The sequence below is a fragment of the Macrobrachium rosenbergii genome, chromosome 48, assembly GCF_040412425.1.
Source record: "Macrobrachium rosenbergii isolate ZJJX-2024 chromosome 48, ASM4041242v1, whole genome shotgun sequence".
In the NCBI taxonomy this organism is placed as follows: Eukaryota; Metazoa; Arthropoda; class Malacostraca; order Decapoda; family Palaemonidae; genus Macrobrachium; species Macrobrachium rosenbergii.
In genome coordinates, this window is record NC_089788.1 from 70,278,015 (window position 1) to 70,302,099 (window position 24,085).

Sequence of the window (24,085 nt, forward strand, 5' to 3'; positions counted from 1 at the left end):
GCCACCCGTGTATTAATTCCACACCACCCTCCCCCTCTCATCATCCATCACAATAAGCCTTTGATACCAGTTTCAAAGTTAAGAAAACTGTACATGTACTTTACATTTACTGTATTACCATAATTTGCTTAATGTTACGTCTTATATATCATCTGTATTAATAAAATACACTATAAAATACAGTAACAGTACTAGTATTGTACTGGGTTTTAGTATGAAAAAACATAAATAGTACTGTACGTTCTGACTTTGTGTATACGAAGTTGAACTTGTAAACAAAATGAACTTATGAACAGCTGTTCAAAATGTAGCTTGTTCATAAATAGAGGAGCATCCACATCAACACTGCTACGAAGTTCAGTTACAGAAATTTTGTCAAATATATCATTTTCATTTCAAACAACTATAAATTTTTCAAGAAGCTGTATATTTCAATAAATGAAGTGTAAACTTTATTAATAACAACGAAAAGCCCTGAGAGCTAAAAATATTAGCTGTTAACAGGTTAAACTTCTTGATCACAATTACAAAGCTCTAAATTAGGCATTTGAAGGATATGAAATTAAAGGTTTACATTATCCACAATTGGAAAGAAAAAGTACATCCGTGGAACTGGAACAAGAACCAAATATGGATAACATCAACAATTTCAAACTCAATTTTTAAGCTCATGTAAGAGAAACATCCTTCCTTGTATGAAAAGGAAATTAGCTACAAAATTGGGCAGAAACAAAAATTATGTTCACCACAGACAAAAAGGACTTCTTCAGTTTCCTAGCCCACAAGGGGAAAAGTTTGTAGTTGATGTTCAAGAAATAGAGATGAATTTATGATTTTAACCTGGAAGCAAGTTTTCAATCAGAACAACTGGAGCATGGATGAAATGGGGAGAGACAGTTACACTACTGGTAATAAAAATACTGTATCCCATTAGTAGAGAAGCACACCACACCACAGTAAGAAATTACTGCTTGATTGCTTTGAAAAAGGGGTATGTATGGCTGTGATAACATGATATCAGGGATACAATATATTAACAACAGACCATAAGTACCATATCTAGTCTGAGGAGTAGATCCTGTCTAATGTACACAACGACAGTGCACCAGTGCCTGAAGAGTAGCCCGAGAGAACACTTGCATTCACGATAACAGTCGAAAATTATATCTAACATAGATGACTTCTTTAGTTACTCCACCTCTACAAAGCACTCTAAGCTGCAGGCCTTTTACTTCCACCAAAATCCCAAAAACATGCATTCTAAGATTTTAAGAAGTCCACTGCCAGGTCTGGAAAAGCTCAAGCCTCCTTCAAGCTTATGCTCCACCTAAGAAGAATAATAACATACAGTAAATGTCCTCCATCATCCTATCCATATCATCCATCACCCTGATTAAGCCTGGGCTGCTTCCTCACTGAGAATATTACAGCTAGTCAACCCTATGTACCCAGATAAACCCTAAGAGGGCCACTCCCTCAATTTGTTCTATACAGAATCTTAGATACTTGAGGTGAGTTTCCACAGGTGTTAGGAGTTAAGAGGCCCTAATTGTTTCTTGTTACATACTACATTATGAATTTCATTTAACCTACATGCTTTGTACAACTGTCCACTAGCTTATGGTTAATTTTTACCGGTGTTTCTACATGAAACAGACAATTACTGCTGTTAAAGGTTTGACGCCACAACTACACTATATATTCAAAACCATCAACCACTGCTGCACTGTGTAGATAATATAAGCTCCACTGTATACATACAGATGTTTACTGGAATTATCAACTGTCCATAGGTAGTTGATGTTGATTATCTGTCAGTTTTGTAAATTTAATCATTATTATTTTGTTACTTTCATTAAGTGGGTTTGTGAAGTAAGTGTAGGCATTATACATTTAAAAAATGTAGGCAAAGTATTGTGCCGTTAGTTTTATTGGGTTTTGTAAAGCCATAATACCGTTAATTTTATTGGGTTTTGTAAAGCCAGTCTTCTCATCATGTTTGGAATGGGGCAATGGTTGCTGCTGTGACGTTATAAGACAGCAGTGAGAAAAACAAGTGGTGATGGGAAGTGAGTCAGGAGTTTGTTTGTTGGGGTTGTGAGCTGGCTTGGGCGAACAGTGCAACGGGAACAGATGCGTAAATTGAGTAATTGTTGCATATTGGTCGGCATTCTTATTTAAAAAACCGAAATCATATTATTAAATATAAACACCCTAACTTGGCAAAATTGTTTTTATCATGTGGCTTAGCTGAAGGATTTACCAAACTGGAATTATACTGTATTACAGTACTTCAACTCCCACTTAAAAAACCTATGCATTTTAAATCACTAATTATCTGGATTCAACTGAACTAACTTAATTGTCAAGAGAAAGAAAATGAAGGAAATACCAAGACAAAGAAGCTGTTATAACACGAAAAAAACTAAAGATGAAATCCTAACATTCTATTCTTAAAAAACCAAAATAATTGTTTGGATATTTATGATGGTTTATACCAAACACTAAGCTCTACACTGTACTCACACTGTCCTCCATGTCAGTACTTTATCTATTAGGTCACATATAGCATGACAGGCCTCCTATACCTACACTACACAACTGGATGAGTATGGACACCTTTGCCTATATGCATCGTTACGATTTGTTTAGACAAATACATAATTGTCATATCTAAGCTAAGTTCCAAACAACTGAATAAAAATCTTCTAAGAAGGGACAAAAAAAGGAGTACAGTACTAGCTTAATACCTTTAATACGGCTTTTGCTCTCTTCAGTTTGATACTTCGTTCTTTTGGAGATTCGTCAGTCTCACTACGGCTTTCATTATTGGAAACAATAGCTTGAACTTTTTCCAGACATCTCTGCTTTGACAAGCCTTTCATGTTCTCTACATAAAGAAGAAAAATTTTAAAGTATTGTTTTCCTAACATTGGTTTCTTGAGGAAATTCTTGACAAGCCAAATCTCATACAGTTTTTTGTACTTCCAGCTAGCTCTGAAAAGGTAGATGGAAAAAAAAAATCAATGATTATGTAACAAATTGTTATTGGAAAGTTTCTAAATGTAACAAATTCTTACTGGAAAGTTTCTAAAACTGACAATGAAGCCAATAAAATAGCAAACTGCAAAACATTAACACACTTTTTGGGAAAACAACATGCACAATTTCAATGGACCTAAACAGACAAATAATATTTTCCCCATAATATGCATAACTTAGTAGGCAGTAATTAAAACACAAGAATCAAGGTTCCAATAAAAATATAGTGTACCCTGCACTCAAGCAAGAGGAGTCCATGAGTGAGAAACCACCTGCCTAAAGTGTACCTTGTGCAGCATCCCTTCCACACTTTCTGCTTCTCATTTTTCATTCATTTACTTTGGTTGCCTCACACCTTAAGTGTCCAACTTCCTTCCCTTTACTTTTCTCCAATTTTTCATCTCTCACTAAAGATGAACTGCTTTGGACAAGGACCAATGTCAGAATATGCAACACTGTGTTCTTGTTAAATTGCTAAATAAAAATGAAACAATGTTACTCATGCATAGTACTGGTCAGAGATGGCTGAATACAACTGGCCTGATGATAAAAATTCCAGTATAAAAGAAGCGGTTGCTCTCGGAAAGCTAAAGTACATGAGAAAAATTCATCACAAAAAAAGAGTCTAAACATCAAACTTTGAAAATTACGCAGCATGCAGCCAGAGTAAACTAAAGAAAGAAAAGAAAACTGCACTCAGAGTACACATACCTCTAACAAATTCAAACCCCTATGAGCGTATCATATACTGTTACTGATCAGAAACAGTTTTGTGTCCAGATCAAAATGAAACCTTATAAGTCATGACAAGTCATAACCTCCACTTGATTTCTTTGCAAGAATAATTATTATGTATTAAATTTGGTCACAAAAATCAATATTAATGGTGCAATCCACTTCCCAAAAGTTACATTTTACGAATAGAACTTACCTGGCAGTTATATATATATAGCTTAATCCCTGTCGAACCGGCAGATTTTTCAAAACTCGCGGCAACCGCCGAATGGTAGGTGTCCGATAGGTGGTTAACAACCCTTATCGGGTGGTAGCTGGAATCATTCCGTTTTCAGTTCCTCAGATTATCTCTGCCGTTTGGACCGACAACATTGTTGTTGGTTCTCCGTCGGGTTTTTCGCCGCTTCCTAGGTCGCTGTGTTGACCTTTTATTGGTGACGTATTTTGACCTTTGGATTGGCAACGCTTTTGTGGCTTGTTTGGATTTATTCTTTGACTGTTCTTGGATAAGATGTCTGATCCTAAGTTTTTTCGAGTATGTGTGAATGAAGAATGTAAGGTTAGGTTGCGAAAGCTTGGTGGACCCTCACACTGTTTGTTTAGGGTGCAGGGTTTTGAGTGTGCCTTGGATAAAAGATGTAAAGAATGCGAGGATTTGGATGAAAAGAAATGGATGGAAATGAAACGCTATGTGCGTAAATTAGAGATGGATAAGTTACGGAGGGCTTCTAAATCTAAATCTAGGTCTGTGAGTGATGTTAGCCTAGACATTTCTTTTAACCCTTCTATTCCTAAATCACCCTTAGAAGTAGATCCTTCTCCCGAGGTGGTAACCCCGCTCCTTCTACAGGAACTGTATCTGCTGTTATGGACCCTCAGTTCGCCAGGATGGCGGCTGAGATGAAAGAGTTAAAGGATCAACTTGAAGCCTTGAAGAAAGGTAAGAGTGCAAGTGAAGTTTGTGATAGTGTTTGTGCTAGTGCAGTGGAGGTGGCGACTGATCGACCCTGTCATGCCCCTAGATCTAGACCCTACCAAGCTCCCAGGACCTAGGGAGAAGGTATGTCGACGATCGTAAGGGGGTGAGAGGGGACGTATTCTCGGTCAGCCGTCGCCTCAAAGCAGTCCTGTTGCTTTTTCCCAGGCTGCTTATGACCGCCACAGGAAAGGCGTGTCGGAAGAGCTTGCGTCTTCTCCTAGCCCCTCTCCTAGACGTAGATGGCAGTTTGAGGATTGAGACCGACCAAAGAAGATGGTTGCAGCAAGAGGTTCAACCCCGGACTCGCTCTCCCTTTCGGTGCGTGGAGCTCCCTGAATCTTTGTTTCCGGACGACGACCGAAACGCCTCTCCAGCAAAAAGGTCAAGACCTTTTCGAATGCTCTCCTCTCGCTGTTCGGAGGAGGAGAGTTCTCTTCTTTCTGCTTCCGGAGAATTCTCGAGGAATCCTTCTCCTGCTCCCAGCTTGTCTCGACAACCTTCTCCCTCGGATCCTCAGGATGCAGCTGCTGCGGCTAAATCATTTATGACCGTCATGCAAGGCCAATTGGCTTCGCTCGTTCAGGCCTTTAGTCGTCCTCCCCATGCAGTCGGTCAGGCGTAAGGACTCAAGTTACCAGTGAAAAGATCTAGAAGGGAGTCCCCTGCTGAAGTTTCTCCTAGGGATAAGAGAGAACTGGATCCCTCTCCCGTTCGAGTCAACAAGGGGCGCTCTTCTGGCCTGGAACATAAGAATCTTTTCGTTTCTCCCAAGCAAAAACCTCAGGGTTCTTCTCCTGAGGCTCGACTCTTCTCCTCTCCACGCCTTAAACGACAGGAATTTTCTTCCTCTCTCGGGAACGCACTTCCTTTGTTCAGCAAGATTACGACCTCGGTTCTCCAGGGAGGAAAGAACGCAGCGGACTTCCTCGACGCCAGGACGCATGCGCCTCTCGACGCCAGGACGCATCAACTCTCGGCGCCAGGGCGTATCCAATGCTCGGCGCCAGGGCGCTTCCAGCTCGCGATACCAGGACGCATCCAGCTCTCGACATCGGGATTCTTCTAGGGCTGTTTGTCAGGACGCAACCAGCTCTGCGCCGCCAGGGCGTAACCAACTCGCCGCCAGGACGCTTTGGCGATTTCGTCCTCCCGGGTACACTACAGCGGGAAGAGAAGGAGACAGAGTTGGAAGGAATGCATGATTTGGAAGGCGTTTCAGAGGACGAAGATAAACCTTCTAATGCGGCTGATGACTATAAGGTTCTTTCTCGCTCTCTTTGGAGCTGTATGGTGAGGAGTTTAAGCCTGCTGCTCCTCGTTCTCCTCAGTCCCAGTTTAACAGGAAGAAATCGAGGAAGCAGTCAGCCTTTATTAAAATGAAGCTTTCCATTTCTGCTAAGAAGGCTCTGACCAGGATTGATAACTGGCTTAAGGAGCGTAGGCAAGCAGTTAAGTCCTCCTTCTCTTTTCCTCCAACTAGGCTTGCTTCGAAGGCGGGCATGTGGTATGACACTGGAGAAGCTCTGGGCCTGGGAGTACCTGCCTCCTCCCAGGGGGACTTCTCTGGTTTAGTAGACTCTTCCAGAAGACATGCCCTTAACTCAGCTAAGGTGATGTGGTCTATGACGGAACTAGACCATCTCATTAAAGGAATTTTTAGGTCTTTTGAAGTGTTCAGTTTTTTAGACTGGTCTGTTGGAATCCTATCCAAGAAGATGGAAACCATGCAGGCTACGGGAATTGAAGACCTTTCCAGTATTATGGCCTGTATGGATAAGGCTCTGAGGGATGGAGCAAATGAGATGACTTCTCTTTTCACTGCAGGGATTTTGAAGAAGAGGGCTTTGTTATGTTCCTTCACGTCAAAATCTACTACAGTCGCACAGAAGGCGGAGCTCCTTACGCCCCTCTCGGAGCATTTGTTTCCGGAGTCCTTGGTCAGGATATTTCTCTGACTCTGGCACATAAAGCTACACAAGATTTACTTTCTCGCTCGGCTAGGAGGTTTCCTCGGTAATTCCTCCAGCTGCCAAAAGGAGGAAAAGAGAGTTCAACAGCCCTTTCGGGGCAGAGTTCCTTCTAGATCTGATTTCAGAGGAAAAAGACAAGAAACAGGGGTAGAACTAGCAGAAGGACGTTTAGAACACGCTCTAGAAATTGAAACACAAGTCCTCCAGACAACAGTAGGAGCAAGACTGTCTCTATTTTGGCAGGCTTGGGAAGCAAGAGGCGGACAACTGGTCTCTCTCAGTCATCAGGAAGGATACAAGATCCCTTCTCGAGGAAAACCGCCACTTTCAACAAAGCCACTAGCCCTAGTGGCTCAATACTCGAACGCATTGAAACGAGGGCACTCCTGAATCTAGTAGACCAGATGTTGGAGAAAGGAGCGATAGAACCAGTTTTGGAACTAGGATCCCCAGGGTTCTACAATCGTCTGTTTTTAGTGCCCAAGAGTTCGGGGATGGAGACCGGTCCTGGATGTCAGCGCATTGAACGGTTTTGTGGAGAAGACCAAGTTTACCATGGAGACTACTCAGTCTGTGCTGGCAGCAGTCCGTCCAGGGGACTGGATGGTATCCCTGGACCTGCAGGACGCTTACTTTCATATTCCCATCCACCCGACTTCAAGGAAGTTTTGAGGTTTGTGATCCAGGACAAATGCTTCCAGTTCAAAGCTCTTTGTTTCGGCCTCAGCACAGCTCCTCAAGTGTTCACCAGAGTAATGTCAAATGTGGCAGGATGGCTTCATCAAGAAGGGATAAGAGTATCCCTGTACCTAGACGACTGGCTGATAAGGTCCCAGTCGAAGAACAGGTGTCTGGAGGACTTACACAAGACGTTTATGATTGCTCAGGATCTGGGTCTCATTATCAACAAAGAGAAGTCTCAGATCGAACCGAGTCAGACGATTCTTTATTTGGGGATAGTTCTGGACTCAGCTCGTTTTTGGCTTCTCCTCACAAGAAAGACAAATCAAGTGCCTCGAGAAGGTTCAGTATTTCCTGGGAGGCAGAAGTGCTCGGCGAGGAGTGGATGAGTTTGTTGGGCACCCTCTCCTCCCTCGAGAAATTTGTCTCTCTGGGAAGGTTGCACCTCAGGCCTCTTCAACACTTCCTTTCAAGAATCTGGGACAGGAAGAATCAGGAGGACTCATTTTCCTTCGACATTCCAGCAGAGATCAAGAAACATCTGAGTTGGTGGCTGAACCCGTCGATCTTAGGGGAAGGAATCTCCCTACGCAGAAAGAACCCAGACCTAGTGTTGTTCTCAGATGCTTCGGAGTCGGGATGGGGAGCAACACTGGGGAACAAGGAAGTTTCAGGCTCTTGGGAAGAGGGACAAATCGGATGGCACATCAACAGGAAAGAGTTGATGGCCATCTGGTTAGGTTTAAAAGCCTTCAAAGAATCTGTCGCATGGGAAAGTAGTAGAAGTGAATTCCGACAACACCACGGCTCTTGCGTATATCAGCAAACAAGGAGGGACTCGTTCTTTACCTCTTTCTGAAACAGCAAGAGAGCTCCTTCTGTGGACAAAAGACCACAGGGTGGAGCTTTTGACGAGATTCGTGCAGGGGCAGAAGAATGTAAGAGCAGACATGCTCAGCAGAAGAGGGCAAGTTCTGCCCACGGAATGGACTCTCAATCTTCAAGTTTGCCAGAAACTGTGGAGTTTATGGGGGAGGCCTTCAATAGACCTCTTCGCCTCCAGCCAGAACAAGAGGATCCCGAACTACTGCTCTCTAGTCCCGGACAGAGAAGCAATAGCAGTAGACGCCTTCTTGATGGACTGGACGGGGATGGACACTTATGCGTTCCCTCCGTTCAAAATAATCAATCTAGTAGTCAAGAAATTCGCCCTCCTAGATTCAGGAAGAATGACCCTGGTAGCCCCCTTTTGGCCAGCAAGAGAGTGGTTCACAGAGGTAGTGGAGATGTTAGTGGACTTTCCGAGAAGTCTTCCCCCAAGTCCAAGGCTTCTCAGACAGCCCCACTTCGAGAGGTATCATCAAAACCCTCGCTCTTCAACTGACTGCATTCAGACTATCGAGAAGCTTGTCAGAGCGAGAGGATTTTCAGCTCAAGCTGCAAGAGCTATCGCCAGAGCGAGGAGGGTCTCTTCACAGAGAGTTTACCAATCAAAGTGGGAAACCTTTAGATCTTGGTGTAAGCAGCATAAGGTTTCCTCAACCACTACCTCTGTGAGCCAAATAGCTGATTTTCTCTTGTCCCTCAGGCAAGATTCTAAGCTGGCCTTATCCACCATAAAAGGATACAGAAGCTTGTTGTCTACCGTCTTTAGGCACAGAGGCATTGATTTGTCTCAAGATAGAGACTTGAGAGACCTTTTAAAGTCTTTTGAAACAACGAAGCAGACTTTGAGACCCCCGTCCTGGAATTTGGATGTGGTTTTGAAGTTCTTGTGCAACAGGAAGTTCGAACCCATCTCTCAAGCAACCCTGAGAGACGTAACAAAGAAAACTCTTTTCCTTCTCGCTCTTGCTACAGCGAAAAAGGGTTAGCGAGATTCATGCTATTCAGAAACAAGTAGGCTTCAATCGTAATGGAGCAATATGCGCATTAAGGCTTGACTTCCTTGCTAAGAATGAGAACCCTTCCAAACCCTGGCCGGGAACGTTTGAGGTTCCTAACCTCACTGATTTAGTGGGCCAAGAGGAGGAGAGACTACTCTGTCCAGTTAGAGCCCTCAAGGCTTATATTTCCAGGACAAAGGACGTAAGAGGTTCTTCCAGTTCCTTGTGGTGTTCAGTGAAGGATCTCAAAGCCCCTCACGAAGAATGCGTTATCATTCTTTTTGAGGGGGAGACAATAAGAGAAGCTCACCTTTTATGTGAAGAGGAGAACTTTGGTTTGTTGAAGGTGAAGGCTCACGAAATAAGAGCCATTGCAACTTCTCTGGCTTATAGAAAGAATATGTCAGTTAAACAAATTATGGAGGCCACTTTTTTGGAGAAGTGACTCTGTTTTCGCTTCTCATTACCTCAGAGAGGTAAGAGTGGATTATGAGAAATGTTATGCCTTGGGCCCATATGTAGCTACAGCTTTGGTATTGGGTAAAGGAGTGACTGCCTCCCTCAACCTTAACTTTTGTTTGGGATACCTGTAATTGGGTTGGTGTTTTTTTATGGTTGTCTGAGGAAGCTTCCTTGTGGGAAAAGCAACCCCAGTCTAACTAGATAGGTGTATATCTAGTCTGCAAGGTTAGGTGGTTCGATTGAGTAAGGTTACAGGTAATAGAAGGGGAATAGGAAGTACAGAAGTCTAGTCACGTTGCTGGTCTCACCCCGCTTGACAGACTCGATTGAGTTGTTTCAGTATAACAGGTCTTCACCTGACTGGCGCTCCTAAGGGAAAGCGGCTCAAGAGGCAGGAACCTTTGAAGTCAGCTACCTTAGCAGGTAAGGAATCAAGGTGTTTACCTACAACTTTTAGTTGTTTCCCAACAATGTTGGCTGTCTTTCACCCTCCTCCAAATGTGTGAATCAGCTATATATATATAACTGCCAGGTAAGTTCTATTCGTAAAATGAAGTTTTTATGATAAAACAAAAGTTTTATGAATACTTACCTGGCAGTTATATATATATTTTAAATCCCACCCTCCTCCCCTCAGGAGACAGGTCGGGCAAGAGATGATCTGAGGAACTGAAAACGGGAATGATTCCAGCTACCACCCGATAAGGGTTGTTAACCACCTATCGGACACCTACCATTCGGCGGTTGCCGCGAGTTTTGAAAAATCTGCCGGTTTGACAGGGATTAAGCTATATATATATAACTGCCAGGTAAGTATTCATAAAACTTTGTTTTATCATAAAAACTTCATTTTATACTTCCCAAAGACTAATCACTTGTTGGTCACAAGGCCCAAATTTGCTAAGGTTTTCATGAAAATTTGCACGTTACTTTTTGGGTGATCTTGCCAACAACAAACAATTGAACTAAAAATTACAAAATTGACAGGCATAACATAAAAAACATATCACATTCTGGCTGCATATTTATGCTTGTTGCAGTAAATGTAGATACCATCGGAGTGAACATGATTAATTGCTAAAACAGCAGTGCAGTATTGTCCTAAACAAGAAATATGCTACAGCCCAAGTAAGATTAGGAAAACACTAAAATCACAAAAAATCCCAAATACTAGTATTGTGATTGGCTGTCACTGTCAAGCACTATGTCACAACCAAAACAAGGAATTAATATCACAGTAAAAAATCTATACAGTACTGTCAGATTCATAAAAAAAAATGAATTATTAATTTTAATTCCATTAATCATACATAGTCTGTCATCCATACAATAGATCCCAGTGCCTATCAAGATTGACAAGCCTTCACTGCACACTGCCCAGATCTAACACCTTAATTACTCATTCTTTCATGTGACTTGATGCTGCCAAAGTCGCCATTGTGTTGGTCTCCCAGGATATAGCTTTCTAGTAATTCAACCATTATGCCTTCATTTGTTATCATCCACTTCATTTTGTGTTCATTTCTTTCAATGTGTGCATCTTGGCTTGTAAACTACAATTACTGTACATGTTTATGTAATTCAGGACTGACACTTCACTTGCTCCATTCACTGTAATCCCATTTACAACTGCCTTTTATTAATAATTTTAAAGCTTTTCATGGTCTCATCTTCAGGGGAAATTTTTACTGTGTATCTTCAGGTAATGTTTTCCTTTGGCTCAAGATTTTTCAGTAATATAATCTCATTCTTTGATAACCTATAATTGCATTGTTTCATCTTGCAGACCCAGTTCACAGTAACCAGTCGACTTGGTACCTCTGTTTATGCTACTTAGCATGTTAATTTTTCTTGGCTGGTAATTGCTTACAAGTATTTTCTGAATCCCGATGGCTGCATCTTAAAAATTGTGTAATTTTTCATTTGGATTTGAACTTTAGTACAGTATGTGAAATCCAATTACATCATATGGATTTATGAGTTTGTGGCTTTAAGGCTTAGTGATTGTGGGAAATTAGTGTTTCCCAACCACTCTTTGTTTGTCTACAACAAAGCCCACTGCTTACATGGACAACACATACCCTTTACGGCCTCTCATAATTTACTACTTCAATGAGGTATACCTTCACTGCAGCACAGGAACTTACATCACCATCCTCTGCCACCAGTTTTAGGCACGACAAGTGAGGCAGTCACAAAGGTGTTTCATGGAAATGTATTTTATGCAAAGAAGCCCTAACAGGACCTCTCTCACTGCCTGGGATTCCCTTGCCCCTGAAGGAGTAAGCCACTCAGCACCCTCTTTCTGTGGATAAGATGACTACACAGGCAATACTGCAGTCCCAGGTGAGGGCATCAACCATGTATATGTATGCCTGTTTACTTGTGTCACCACCAAAGCTACGATCCTTGAAGTCTGTACGACCATGGTACCCATGGAGTTTGTCTGCAAGCTAAGACAACATGCCAGTCATCACAGTCTCAAGTCCTTGTGTTGGACAATGTGCTAGTCATCACAGTCTGAAGTCCTTGTGTTGGCAAGCATGCTAGTCATCACAGTCTGAAGTCCTTGTGTTGGACAGCATGCTAGTCATCACAGTCTGAAGTCCTTGTGTTAGACAACATGCCCACTTTTACCGTCCATGACTTCTCAAAGGAATTCATTCTGGACCCACAGGTATACAAGTTCCTGACAAAGGACATCTCATCATATTGTAGCATTCCTACAGCACCCCCAGATGGAGAGGGAGGGGGTTCTATAACTGATTCATAGTGTATAAAGATGAGTCTTTGCAAGATCTTGCAAGAAATCACACACTGAAGATAACTTGCATTTTCTACATATTCCTGTACAAACCTAAAATCTTGTATATGGTGACAGCTGGTTCAGTTGTTGACGCTTGGTAAAAATTTATTTAACTCTTGGCAGGTAGGTGACAGGTGGGGTACTATTTGCTAACCTAACTGTCAACCCTACATTTTCTTTGGCATACAGGGGCAAAGCATGATTACAAGCTGGGATTGCGATAATGATGAAAGACTTAAGGTTTGTTTATTTTGGGAAAGATACAAAAGGCCAAAGACCTTTCTAAGGAGAATTCCTGGGTCACCTAAGGCTGACTAGAGAAAACACCAGCAACCACCCCAGCCAGAAAATGCAGAGCAAAAGAATAAGTTAATGCTGGAGTCCAACAACCTATACAGAAGGGATTGCAAGTGTATGCCTACGATTACCATCCGTGAAATAGGATGACAAGTGCAGATATTCCCCTACCCTCTTAATAAATCCCAACCAATGGTCAAAAGTACGAAGAGCTGGAAGAATGTAATTCCTTTGGAAGACCAAGAATACCTGGTAACAAACACAAGCCTGATGAAGGAAGAGAACAAGATAGAATGTGTAGAGGAAGAGCTTATGCACTTCATCCCTTCAACTACGATACCTTCCCAACAACTCATCATTATTCAAGGATAAAGAAGATTTAGCAGCCCACTGATCAGCCAAACAAGGAAGGGACCAATCTGAACCTTCCATGGAAATCTTGCTGAAGGTTAATCATGAACTCTCATGACTAAACCTACAGCTTCTCCAGAAGCTTTAGTCCCAGGAAGGGATCACAGACCAACATCTCTACAACAGAAGAAAGGGAATCCCAAAGGATAATCCTGAGGAGAAGACTCTAGACACCAAATACGGCCCCAACCTTTCTTCAGCAGTCTGAAGACCGAGAAGGACGGAGGGACTACGAGAAAGAGGCAGTAACCCACAGAGAAGCACTCATCTGGAGAACATTACATGAATGATCCACCCCTTCTGAAGAAGAAAATATTACTCTCATAAAAAGATAACTTATGTGAGGTTAGGTTCCAGAACCCCTCGCGTAAGGAGAAGATTCGCAGAAGTTTGGTACAGTCTCTAAAAATGCTAATAAATGCTTATTTCTAGAGTTTAAACACTAAATATGACCCTAATCATGGTCCCAAAATATTAAGCTAACTTTTAAATGAAATTAAAGTTACTGTAATTTCATTTAAAATTAGCTTAATACATTACTCTTAAAAAAGAAATATATGGCTGACGTAAAAATAGAGTACAGTATCGTAATGTGTACTGTAAGTGCCACACTAGCACATTTACAGTAGGTACGTACATATACTAATGTTACCCCTAAGTCATGGGATGCCATTTTATTTTCACTCACAGAGTAAAAGACGTTTTCTTTGCGTCACTAGGTAAACCTCTTAAGTCACAGTCATAACGAAGGTACAATTCAATAAAACGATGAAGTATATCTTAGTTTAACCAGACCACTGAGCTGATTAACAGCTCTCCTAGGGCTGGCCCGAAGGATTAGATTTATTTTTACATGGCTAAGAACCAATTGGTTACCTAGCAACGGGACCTACAGCTTATTGTGGAATCCGAACCACGTTATAGCGAGAAATGAACTTCCGAACCACGTTATAGCGAGAAATGAACTTCTATCACCAGAAACAAATTCCTCTTGTTCTTCACTGGCCGGTCGGAGATTCGAACTCGCGACCAATAGAGAGGTAGCTGAGAACGGAACCCGCTCACCCAGCGAGGAACTAATAAAACGATGAAAGCGCACGTAATGTTCATAGAGGGTACAGATAAAATTCAATCAATTTAAAATTAGTATGTACTGTACAGGTAGAGACACACAGAGATATAAGTTGTAAAAATACGTGTGAGCACTAACTACAAGAGAGAGAGTGTGTTTCTGCAGGGGTATCATCTTTGAAAATTGCAGTAACTTTGCGACTGGGTATCACATCTTGTAAAAGTACACTAACTGTATGTGCTGTAATTACCTTTGTATCACATTTATGCATGTTAAAAAATAAAAATAAGGCACTTTTCATATAGATTTTACACACAAAAGTATGAAAACTTACAAATTACTTCAAAAATTAAACATAAACACTTCTGCAGGGTTTCTCGAGGATTTTGCAAATGTCGCGTCTGTGAAAAAACTGCGTACGCCACTTAGTTAGGTTCCAGTGAAAAGTTCGCGTCTGTGAATTTGTGCAACTCGAAGAGCGTAAGATCGAGGTATTACTGTAAATGTTTTCTGGCAAAACAAACTCGAAGTTTTTCAGATACTTAATCTGTGGTAAAGTGCATACTGTTCTGACTTCCCATATGTGGGCTTACAGATAATTTACTTTTATTATTTGCTGTATGGTAAATTCGCTTTTCATAACTGCAGACAACTGCAGCATGCTTTGTGCTGAGTACTCCCCATCTAAGAAAGTGTAGGTTCATATTCCCATCGTAACAAATGATGAGTTTTGTGTTGTTCTGAACCCAAATTGTACTGACTTTATTTTGGTAGCTATAAAATTGTTAAATAAAATTATAACCCCAATAATGTGAGGCAGTTGGCCAAGAACAGAATTTTCTTTACTTTTTTTATATCAGTATTTTTTAAAACAACAAACTGAAAAAGCTGTATAATAAATTTCCTTTCCAATACTATATACAGTACTGTATATTATTGCTATTCATATCAGTTATTGCATACATAAAACAAAACTTAGACAAAAATTTTATATTTTTTATTTTGAACTGGTTTAATGATTTTATTTGATCCTAACAGTTTCCAGATGTCATTGTGATGCTTCCCAGAATATCAAAGTGCTGTATGAAACTTTGCACACTGCCACTTGACATCACTGGAATCTCAAAGGTTTAAAATACGGCAGATCTGTGATTTTCTAAAAGAAACATATAAGAATAAAAAAAAGGTTGCCTGAGCAAGAAAATCATAAGCGGAAAATTAATCCTTCCAGTATTCAACATACTGAACAACCACAAACATAATATAATAATAGCAAGAGCAACAAAATTATACAGGCCGGGCTAAAATATATATTAAACACACCCCCCGACACGGCAAACTTCAAGGTTGGTAATTAAAAAAACCACATCACTGGAAAGAGGAAAATATGCAAACGCAGATGGTATAAGAAAAAATTCTAAAAAATTTTCTGTACCTTCCCTTGAGAAGTTGACAGCAAATATGATGAATTATTCTCATAAATTCCTTAAACAATGAAGATACTATGCTACTCTAAGAATAGGGGCTTTGAGGGGATCAGACATTGTCACTGAAACAAGCTTCAAGATACATTCCATTTGGCTCGGTAAGTCTTGTCGCAGTGTTTGCCTAATCTGGAGATAATCTTTGCTATCCCTCGGAAAAATTTCTTGAAATGAGACAGCTGGATAACCACACTGCATGAAGGTTGAGTTGACCAAGGTTCTGGTGATATCTCATGCAATGTGAACCTGAATAGTTTCTTCCATAAATATGTATGACAATAGTTCTGAATAACAATTCTGCTGGGGCCAAAGAAGGGTGATCACTGTCACTGTCGAAATGAATTATCCCATTTGGGATAATGAGGACAGTGTTCTCCCAGATTGCCTGGTCTGCAATGGTTAGGCAATCATTCACCAGTTTTATGTTGATATGGGATGCTAAAGAGATCTAGAAATGGAGCTCCCCACAACTTCCTTAACATTCTGAAAATCTCTAGGTGCAATAACCACCCTGTAGGTACCGAATTCTTCCTGCTTAGATAGCACTACACTGTAACATTTTTTTTCCTGGAACATATCTGGGGCCATTTTGTTGCATTGTCTGACAGGATGCTAACTACTTTAATGACCAACCAGTCTGAAAATCCTTGTGGTGCTAGCTGGATAGCTTCAAGTTCTAACTGATTTATATGGATAGCCTTCTTCTGACGTAACCAAAGACTAAGTGCCATTAGATCAAGTAAATGAGAGCTCCCAACCCTCCTCTTGAGGCATTTCAGAATCTTGGAATGGGTGGATATGTTTTAGGATTATTTCAAGACTTCCTTACAGGCAGGCAACAGCAAGTTGCTGTTAATGGGATCATTAGCGAACCAAGACCTACTGTGTCTGGAGTTCCACAGGACAGTGTTATTGGTCCATTGTGTTTTTAGTGTATAAAAGTGATATGGTTGTTGGCCTGGAAAAAAAAGAGATTGTTCAGCATACCAACGATGCAACTTGGGCGTAGTGATGTCTCCACTTACGAGAAATAAGCTGCCATTAGTCTCAGTCATGACATGGGTAGGATCAGTGAATGGTGTAGTTGGTGGGGTATGAGACTGAACTCTAGTAAAATGAAAACACTACTGATTAGTAGATCTCATACAGATTTTCCAGCCCATCCTCCCATTCAGGAGGATGGTACTCTGCTGAATGAGTCCAAAGCTTTAACAAGTCTAGGTGTAACTTTTGACTCACAACTTATTTTTAGAAACATCTAATGAAAAGTTTAGCAAATGCTGCACAAAAGTTAAGTACAAGATTGTTCATAAGACCACAAATATTTATAAAAGTGATAAAACCAATGCAGCCTGTTTTAGGTCATTTGTCCTTCCTTTACTAGAATACTGTTCTCTGGCATGGATGTCTGCTTCAGCCAGAGATTTATCTCATATAGATAAAATGGTTTGTGGTGGTAGGTTTCTTTTTCCTAATACTGTATAAGCAGTTGTGACTCTGACCATCGACGGATGGTCTCTTGTTATCAATTTTTCATAAGCTGTATTTTAACAAAGATCTTTTACATTCACAATTAAACAACCAGATTCACTGAACAGTGGTCATTTACTCCTCAACCTGTTGGACTGCAGGCTAAGGAACGTGAAGTGATCTTTCATGCAACTGGAACTTCAAAAGTTCAAGTGAACATGCAATGCATTTACTACCCTATTACAATTCTCCTTGTATTTTAATAATTTACTTAATTTTTATCTATTTATTTATTAATCTGTTAACCTATTTTTTCTTTTTCAATAATTGATCTCTCCTTTCTGTATTTCCCATTACTTTCTATTACTTCTTTCTAATAAACACCATACCCTTTGAAAGCCTGAATTTCAATTTCAAGTCAATGGCCCCAGTGGGCTTGTTTAATATGAATAGGGTTCATCTTTTGAATAATAATAATAATAATAATAATAATAATAATAATAATAATAATAATAATAATAAATAATAATAATAATAATAATAATAATTTGGAATAGAAAAATGAGCCTTGGTCAACATACAAAAAGGCAAAGTACCAAGGACTGAGGGGTAAAGCTACCAGACAGGAATAGCATCAAACACATAGATGAGACAGGATACAAATACTGTACCTGGGAATAATAGGAGAGGATATAAAACACCAAAAGACGAAGGACACGATCAGGAAAGAATATATGCAGACACTTAAGATGATACTCAAGTCAATACTCAATGCCGGAAACATGACAAAAGCCATAAACATGGCCAGTACCAGTAATCATATAAAGTGCAGGAACAGTGGAGTGGACAAAGGCTGAACTCCGCAGCATTGACCAAAAAACTAGGATACACATGACAACACACAAAGCACTACACCCAAGAGCAAATACAGACAGACTATACATAACACGAAAGGCAGGGGGGAGAGGGCTACTAAGCGTAGAGGACTGCGTCAATATTGAGAGCAGAGCACTGGGGCAATATCTGAAAACCAGTGAAGACGAGTGGCTAAGGAGTGCATGGAAAGAAGGACTGATAAAAGTAGATGAAGACCCAAAAATATACAGAGACAGGAGAATGAAAAACAGTACAGAGGAATGGCACAACAAACCAATGCACGGACAGTACGAAACAGACTAAAGAACTGGCCAGCGATGAAACATGGCAATGGCTACAGAGGGGAGAACTCAAGAAGGACACAGAAGGAATGCTAACAGCGGCACAAGATCAGGCCCTAAGAACCAGATATGTTCAAAGAACAATAGATGGAAATAACATCTCACCAATATGCAGGAAGTGCAATACGAAAGAAGAGACCATAAACCACATAGCAAGCGAATGTCCAGTGCTTGCACAGAACCAGTACAAAAAGAGGCATAATTCAGTAGCAAAAGCCCTCCACTGGAGCCTGTGCAAAAAACACTAGCTAGTTTGCAGTAATAAGTGGTAAGAACACCAACCTGAGGGAGTGACAGAAAACGATCAGGCAAAGATCTTCTGGGACTATGGTATCTGAACAGATAGGGTGATACGTGCCAATAGACCAGAGGTGACGTTGATTGACAAAATCAAGAAGAAAATATCACTCACTACTGTCGCATACCTTGGGACACCAGAGTAGATGAGAAAGAAAGAAAAAATTGATATGGTAAGTATCAAGAACTGAAAATAGAAATAAGAAGGATATGGGATATGCCAGGGGAAATTGTACCCATAATCACGGGAACACTAGGCACGATCCCAAGATCCCTGAAAAGGAATCTGGAAAAACTAGATGTCAAAGTAGCTCCAGGAGTCATGCAGAAGAGTGTGCTACTAGAAACAGCGCACATAGTGAGAAAAGTGATGGACTCCTAAGGAGGCAGGATGCAACCCGGAACCCCACACTATAAAAACCACCAAGTCGAATAGGATGACTGTGATAGACAAAAAAAAAATAAATAAATAATAATAATAATAATAATAATTGTGAAGAAGACATCTGAAAAAGAAAGGGTTAAGTTTGTCTCAATTCTTCCACTGCCAGAGGTCCAAAAAAACCTTCTAAGAGGTGGTAACCAAAAGATTTTTGGGAGCATATGATGAAGACCATTCCCACCTAGGTTGCTGTACGAGGATCCTAACTTGTACCTGCTTTCTAGTGTTGACAAGGGGCCTAGTACTCTTGTCTATACCTTTACTGGAGGAGCTGGTGTCTGTAGAAATTTTTATATTGCTTAAAATTTTTGGATCCTCTCCAATGATGGCCATACTGTGTAACAGTGGTGGGATCCATGCCTACATAGGTTAGTGACCTTGAGAGAAAAAGGTCAGATTGTTCCTTTTAACCCTACAGCCAAAACACTGAACCAGGCTGATTAAGTATTTTAGACAAGAGATTCCTAGGATGTAGCTGCCATATCTAACAAATTGTCTACATAGCCCAATAACCTGAGCCCACACAGCCACTGAGGTCAGAAGTCTAATAGATAATGCCCTCCCACATGACCCTGAGAAATATCCAGAAGGATCAATGTACATGAATTTGGAAACAAGCATCTCTCAGATTAATGGACAGAAGCTACTTTCTATCTGGAAGACGGTTAGTATCAAATTATGGTTGCAAAGACTGAGGCTGATTATTAATCTCCATCCCAAGAACGTTTAGGAATTACAAACAGGCTACTGTAAAAGTCACAAAGATTTCCTGTTACTTCCTGAACTGATCCCTTGACCAAATTTGATTTGTCTCTTTCTAAGGCTAAGAACTTTGGTGAACTGGTGCTGTATGACTTGAATGGGACTAAAATAAGTTACAGTTGGGAGCATATATAAATTGAGAAGACCTGCGTTAAAAAAATTTCAAGTTTGTACATTGTATAGACATACATTAGGATTTCTATTCATAACAACAAGTTAATGTTTCTGTACCTTCCCAATCTCAACAATTTGGTCATCAGAATATAAGTCCTGTACATCTGAGAAAATCTATATTGTTTTCTTCTTGAAATGTAGTTTATTTATACCAAAAACTAAAATTCCACACATTACCAAAATGTGAACTACACATTCCCTCATTGCCACACATATAAACCCAAGATCATTTTTAATTTCATTCTCTGTTTTGTGAAACAATGACCTAATTCAAATTATTTCATCAAAAATGCAAAGGACATACACAAAGATTAAAGTATTCTGAACTTTCAGGAACTACAAAAAAACTCTAATTACCCATACAGTAGTCAAGATTGAATGCAGTACAACATTAAATACTAACCTGTTACTGTGCCATTCATTTAAATATTCATAAACTTTCTCCTTTTTATTCTCAGCAACTTCCACTATTTTCTTTGGGTACTCTACATTTGGAATACTCTTCTTCTTCTTTGGCCTTCGTTTCTTGTTAGTGTTTTTAGACGGTGACATGGTGCTGTTAACCACAGAAGCAAAATTTTCTATCTCTTAAGACAGGAAACCTTTCCAAACATAATATGTAATCTCTCTGAAGGCGTGTCTCTGAAAATAACACAGGAAAAAATGCAAGATTATTAATTTACTCTGTCAATTTAAAATTATTTGAGAATACATCATACAGATCACGGCAGGGTCATGCACTCATATTCTCTAGTATTTTTAGCATTTTTCTGTCAAACTTTGTGTCAATTTATCAATATTATTTTTTTCAAATAATAGAACAAAACTGAAGTCCTGTATATTTGCTCTTAGGCGGCATCATCTTAACAAACGTGTCTACAAAACAAGTATACCTTAGTTTTACCAGACCACTGAGCTGATTAACAGCTCTCCTAGGGCTGGCCCGAAGGATTAGACTTATTTTACGTGGCTAAGAACCAATTGGTTACTTAGCAACGAGACCTACAGCTTATTGTGGAATCCGAACCACATTATAGCGAGAAATGAATTTCTATCACCAGAAATAAATTCCTCTAACTCTTCATCAGCCTGCCGGATAATCGAACTCCGGCCCAGCGAGTGTCAGTCCGCAGCGCTACCGACTCACCCAACGAAGACCTTAACGTGTCTACAATTTTGCACAAATACTGATAAAAATGTTAGTTGCAAGGTGCAAATTTTGCTGAAGATAATAAAATATGCCAGAAAGTGTGTTCACATAAAACCACATATAGAGAAATAATCAATTATTATTCACTGTACAGTAGCATATGATAATGATGATATGTTGCTTTATAATTACTTTTCTTTAAAACAGTGACAATTATACAATAAAAGAAAAATATACCAAAACAAAACTATCTGGTTAAGTTTGAAATCTAAAACAATGTCCGAGTTGCACAGTACAGAAACAACAAGAGTAAACTAAAATATATTAACACAGATTAAGATGATCAAAGTCTAACCATTCACTCCTGTTATTTTCTGACAAGAGCTTTTTCTGTACAGTAAAACCTTTTCCACTGCAAACGAGACCAGCCAGAACATTCCTTGTAGGGACAGTCAGTGCTTTGGGTAGTACTTTCCCTATAAAAGGTGTAAAATGGTGGGGACCTGAAAACAAGAAGGAAATAATGCATCCAAGCATTCACTCACACCTTCCTTTTCTGGCAATTTAGCTGTTTACATCAATGAGGAAACAATTAAAACTCCATACATTCAAATAACGTGAGAAATGAGCTTCGACTAGCAATTGGCAAGTGCCAGCAAAACTCTCTCAACAACAACAAGAAAAACTGCTGGCTTACAGCAGGAACGTGGGGGGATTTCTCCCCTCCGCACTCGACTGAATCGAAATCAGATGGGATATTCCCGCGTAGGTTCATACCCTACTCACTGCGCCATGTAATATATTATCCCAGGTCCAAATAAACGTTGGGGTATATTTTAAGCGTAGTTTATTCCCAGACAAGGATCCATGGTGATACTGACAATTCAGTTACAGAAACTAGACTCGCTGTTATACAGAAGGCATCAGAAAACGTTAACAGTACAAACCATAAATATATAATAAAACCTTAACAGCAGTTCTCCATAATAACAATAAACAACCATTACCATTGAACGGACATACATAATTATACAACAAACGACTCAAGTATACAACACTGCCAAGTGACCATTGGTTAAAGTTAAGTATACCTTACTTTAACCAGACCACTGAGATGATTAACAGCTCTCCTAGGGCTGGCCCGAAGGATCAGACTTATTTTACGTGGCTAAGAACCAGTTGGTTACCTAGCAACGGGACCTACAGCTTATTGTGGAATCGGAACCACATTATACCGAGAAATGAATTTCTATCACCAGAAATAAATTCCCCCAATTCTTCATTGGCCGGCCGGAGATTCGAACTCGGGCCCTGCAGAGTGCTAGCCGAGAACAGTACCGGCCAGTCCGACAAGGAACTAGGGTACTAATCCTACATAAGCCTAACAGGCTATGGCTTGTAATACTATAGGAACAAACACATCATACATGACAGTATTCAGTGGAGTAATATGCACATGTGCTTGACCACAGCATGCTAAATCCATCCGCACACAGTTAAAAATAGCATTCCGACAAGGGAAACACACATATGCTTCCTGGTGAGGTTTGGGTTTCTTCTGCTCATAAGCTATAGGCCTATATACCACAAAGCCTAGGCCTAGGTTACCTCCTACATTGGGGTCACGTAACATAAATTGCAAATAGGCCTATTCAATGTGAGACGAAGTTTATAATCATATCAAGTCAGCCTCAAGCACAAACAAGTAGATCTACCAAAAAGAAGCTCGGACGTCATATTAGAAAACCTACGTCTTGGGCCTAAATCTTTGACAGGCGTTTACATGTGTGCTCATCAGGGGTTTAAAAGTGACACCTTCATTAAGGTACCTTATATACAAGTCTACGTTAGTAAAATTAGAGTTTAAAAGTACAGAATACATTTCTATGAAAAATATAAGAATTTTACCACGAAGAGATTAGCACTCACAATCTTAGACGTTGAAATACACTGCAAATAAAATAACGTGAAGTTAAAAGCGACACAAGTAGTAGTAGTAGTAGTAGTAGTAGTAATAGTAGTTAAAACTTGTGTGCTTAGTTTCAGAGTTGTGGCTTTACCTATGTAATGGCGCCTCAGTTGCTCCTGTGATTAATTTCCATGTTTCTATATTTCCTTCTTTTATTTTATTTTGTCTTTTTCTCCACAAATGGTCTACGGTTGCTTTATCTCTATGACTTCACTAATTTTACTGTTTTTTTCCTATTCAAAGCTCATTCCCTGTAGGTAATATACTTAAAATATTCTTTGTAAACACATAATTCACGATTGTACCCTTACAATCTCATGCCCTTGTCCAAATGAAAATGATATTGTTACTACTCCATTTAGTTTTCATTACTGAAAATTAACACGTTACTACTCTAAAAAAATTTATACTTAAAATAAGAGGTTATTACTTTACTTTCTTTTTCATTCCTTCGCGTAACTGAGGTAGTTGACTGTCCCTAGTACTTCCCAGGATAAAATGATTCTTAACCAACATTGATAGTCTTATATATCATCAAAACATAAACTTATGTCTTGATGTTTTATTCTCTTTAATTTCTTACAGGAGAATAACTTTGCAGTTTTATCATTTTCGGCAGTACAGATATCGCATACCTCAGCTTTGCATTTTCCTTGAAGTTCGCCTTCGAGTCCAGCATATTAAGTCTAGCTTCCATTAAGGTTTCTGCTTTCGTTAGAGACCTTATAAGATATCAGTTCTCTGCTTCGGGTCCTTTAAGGTGGTTTGCTGTTTCCAGT

At 39.9% G+C, this 24,085-nt stretch overlaps 1 protein-coding gene across 4 annotated transcripts; it reads right to left on the reverse strand.

Annotated features, from left to right (window-relative positions):
* Positions 1-96: 96 nt before the first annotated feature.
* Positions 97-23,416, reverse strand: LOC136831507 (uncharacterized protein C7orf50 homolog). Of its 4 annotated transcripts, XR_010850913.1 has the most exons (5): positions 23,267-23,405; positions 20,591-20,829; positions 2,751-2,997; positions 474-1,327; positions 97-403 (listed from the first exon to the last, which is right to left on the reverse strand). XR_010850913.1 is itself a non-coding variant. In XM_067092048.1 (4 exons), the coding sequence occupies exons 2-4, from the start codon at positions 20,737-20,739 to the stop codon at positions 1,229-1,231; spliced, it is 495 nt and encodes a 164-aa protein (XP_066948149.1). In that variant the 5' UTR covers positions 20,740-20,829; positions 23,398-23,416; the 3' UTR covers positions 97-1,228. The 4 variants fall into 4 exon arrangements, 3 of the variants coding, with proteins under 3 accessions (XP_066948149.1, XP_066948148.1, XP_066948150.1); XM_067092048.1 differs by having other exon boundaries at positions 97-1,327; positions 23,398-23,416; XM_067092047.1 differs by having other exon boundaries at positions 97-1,327.
* Positions 23,417-24,085: the final 669 nt, after the last annotated feature.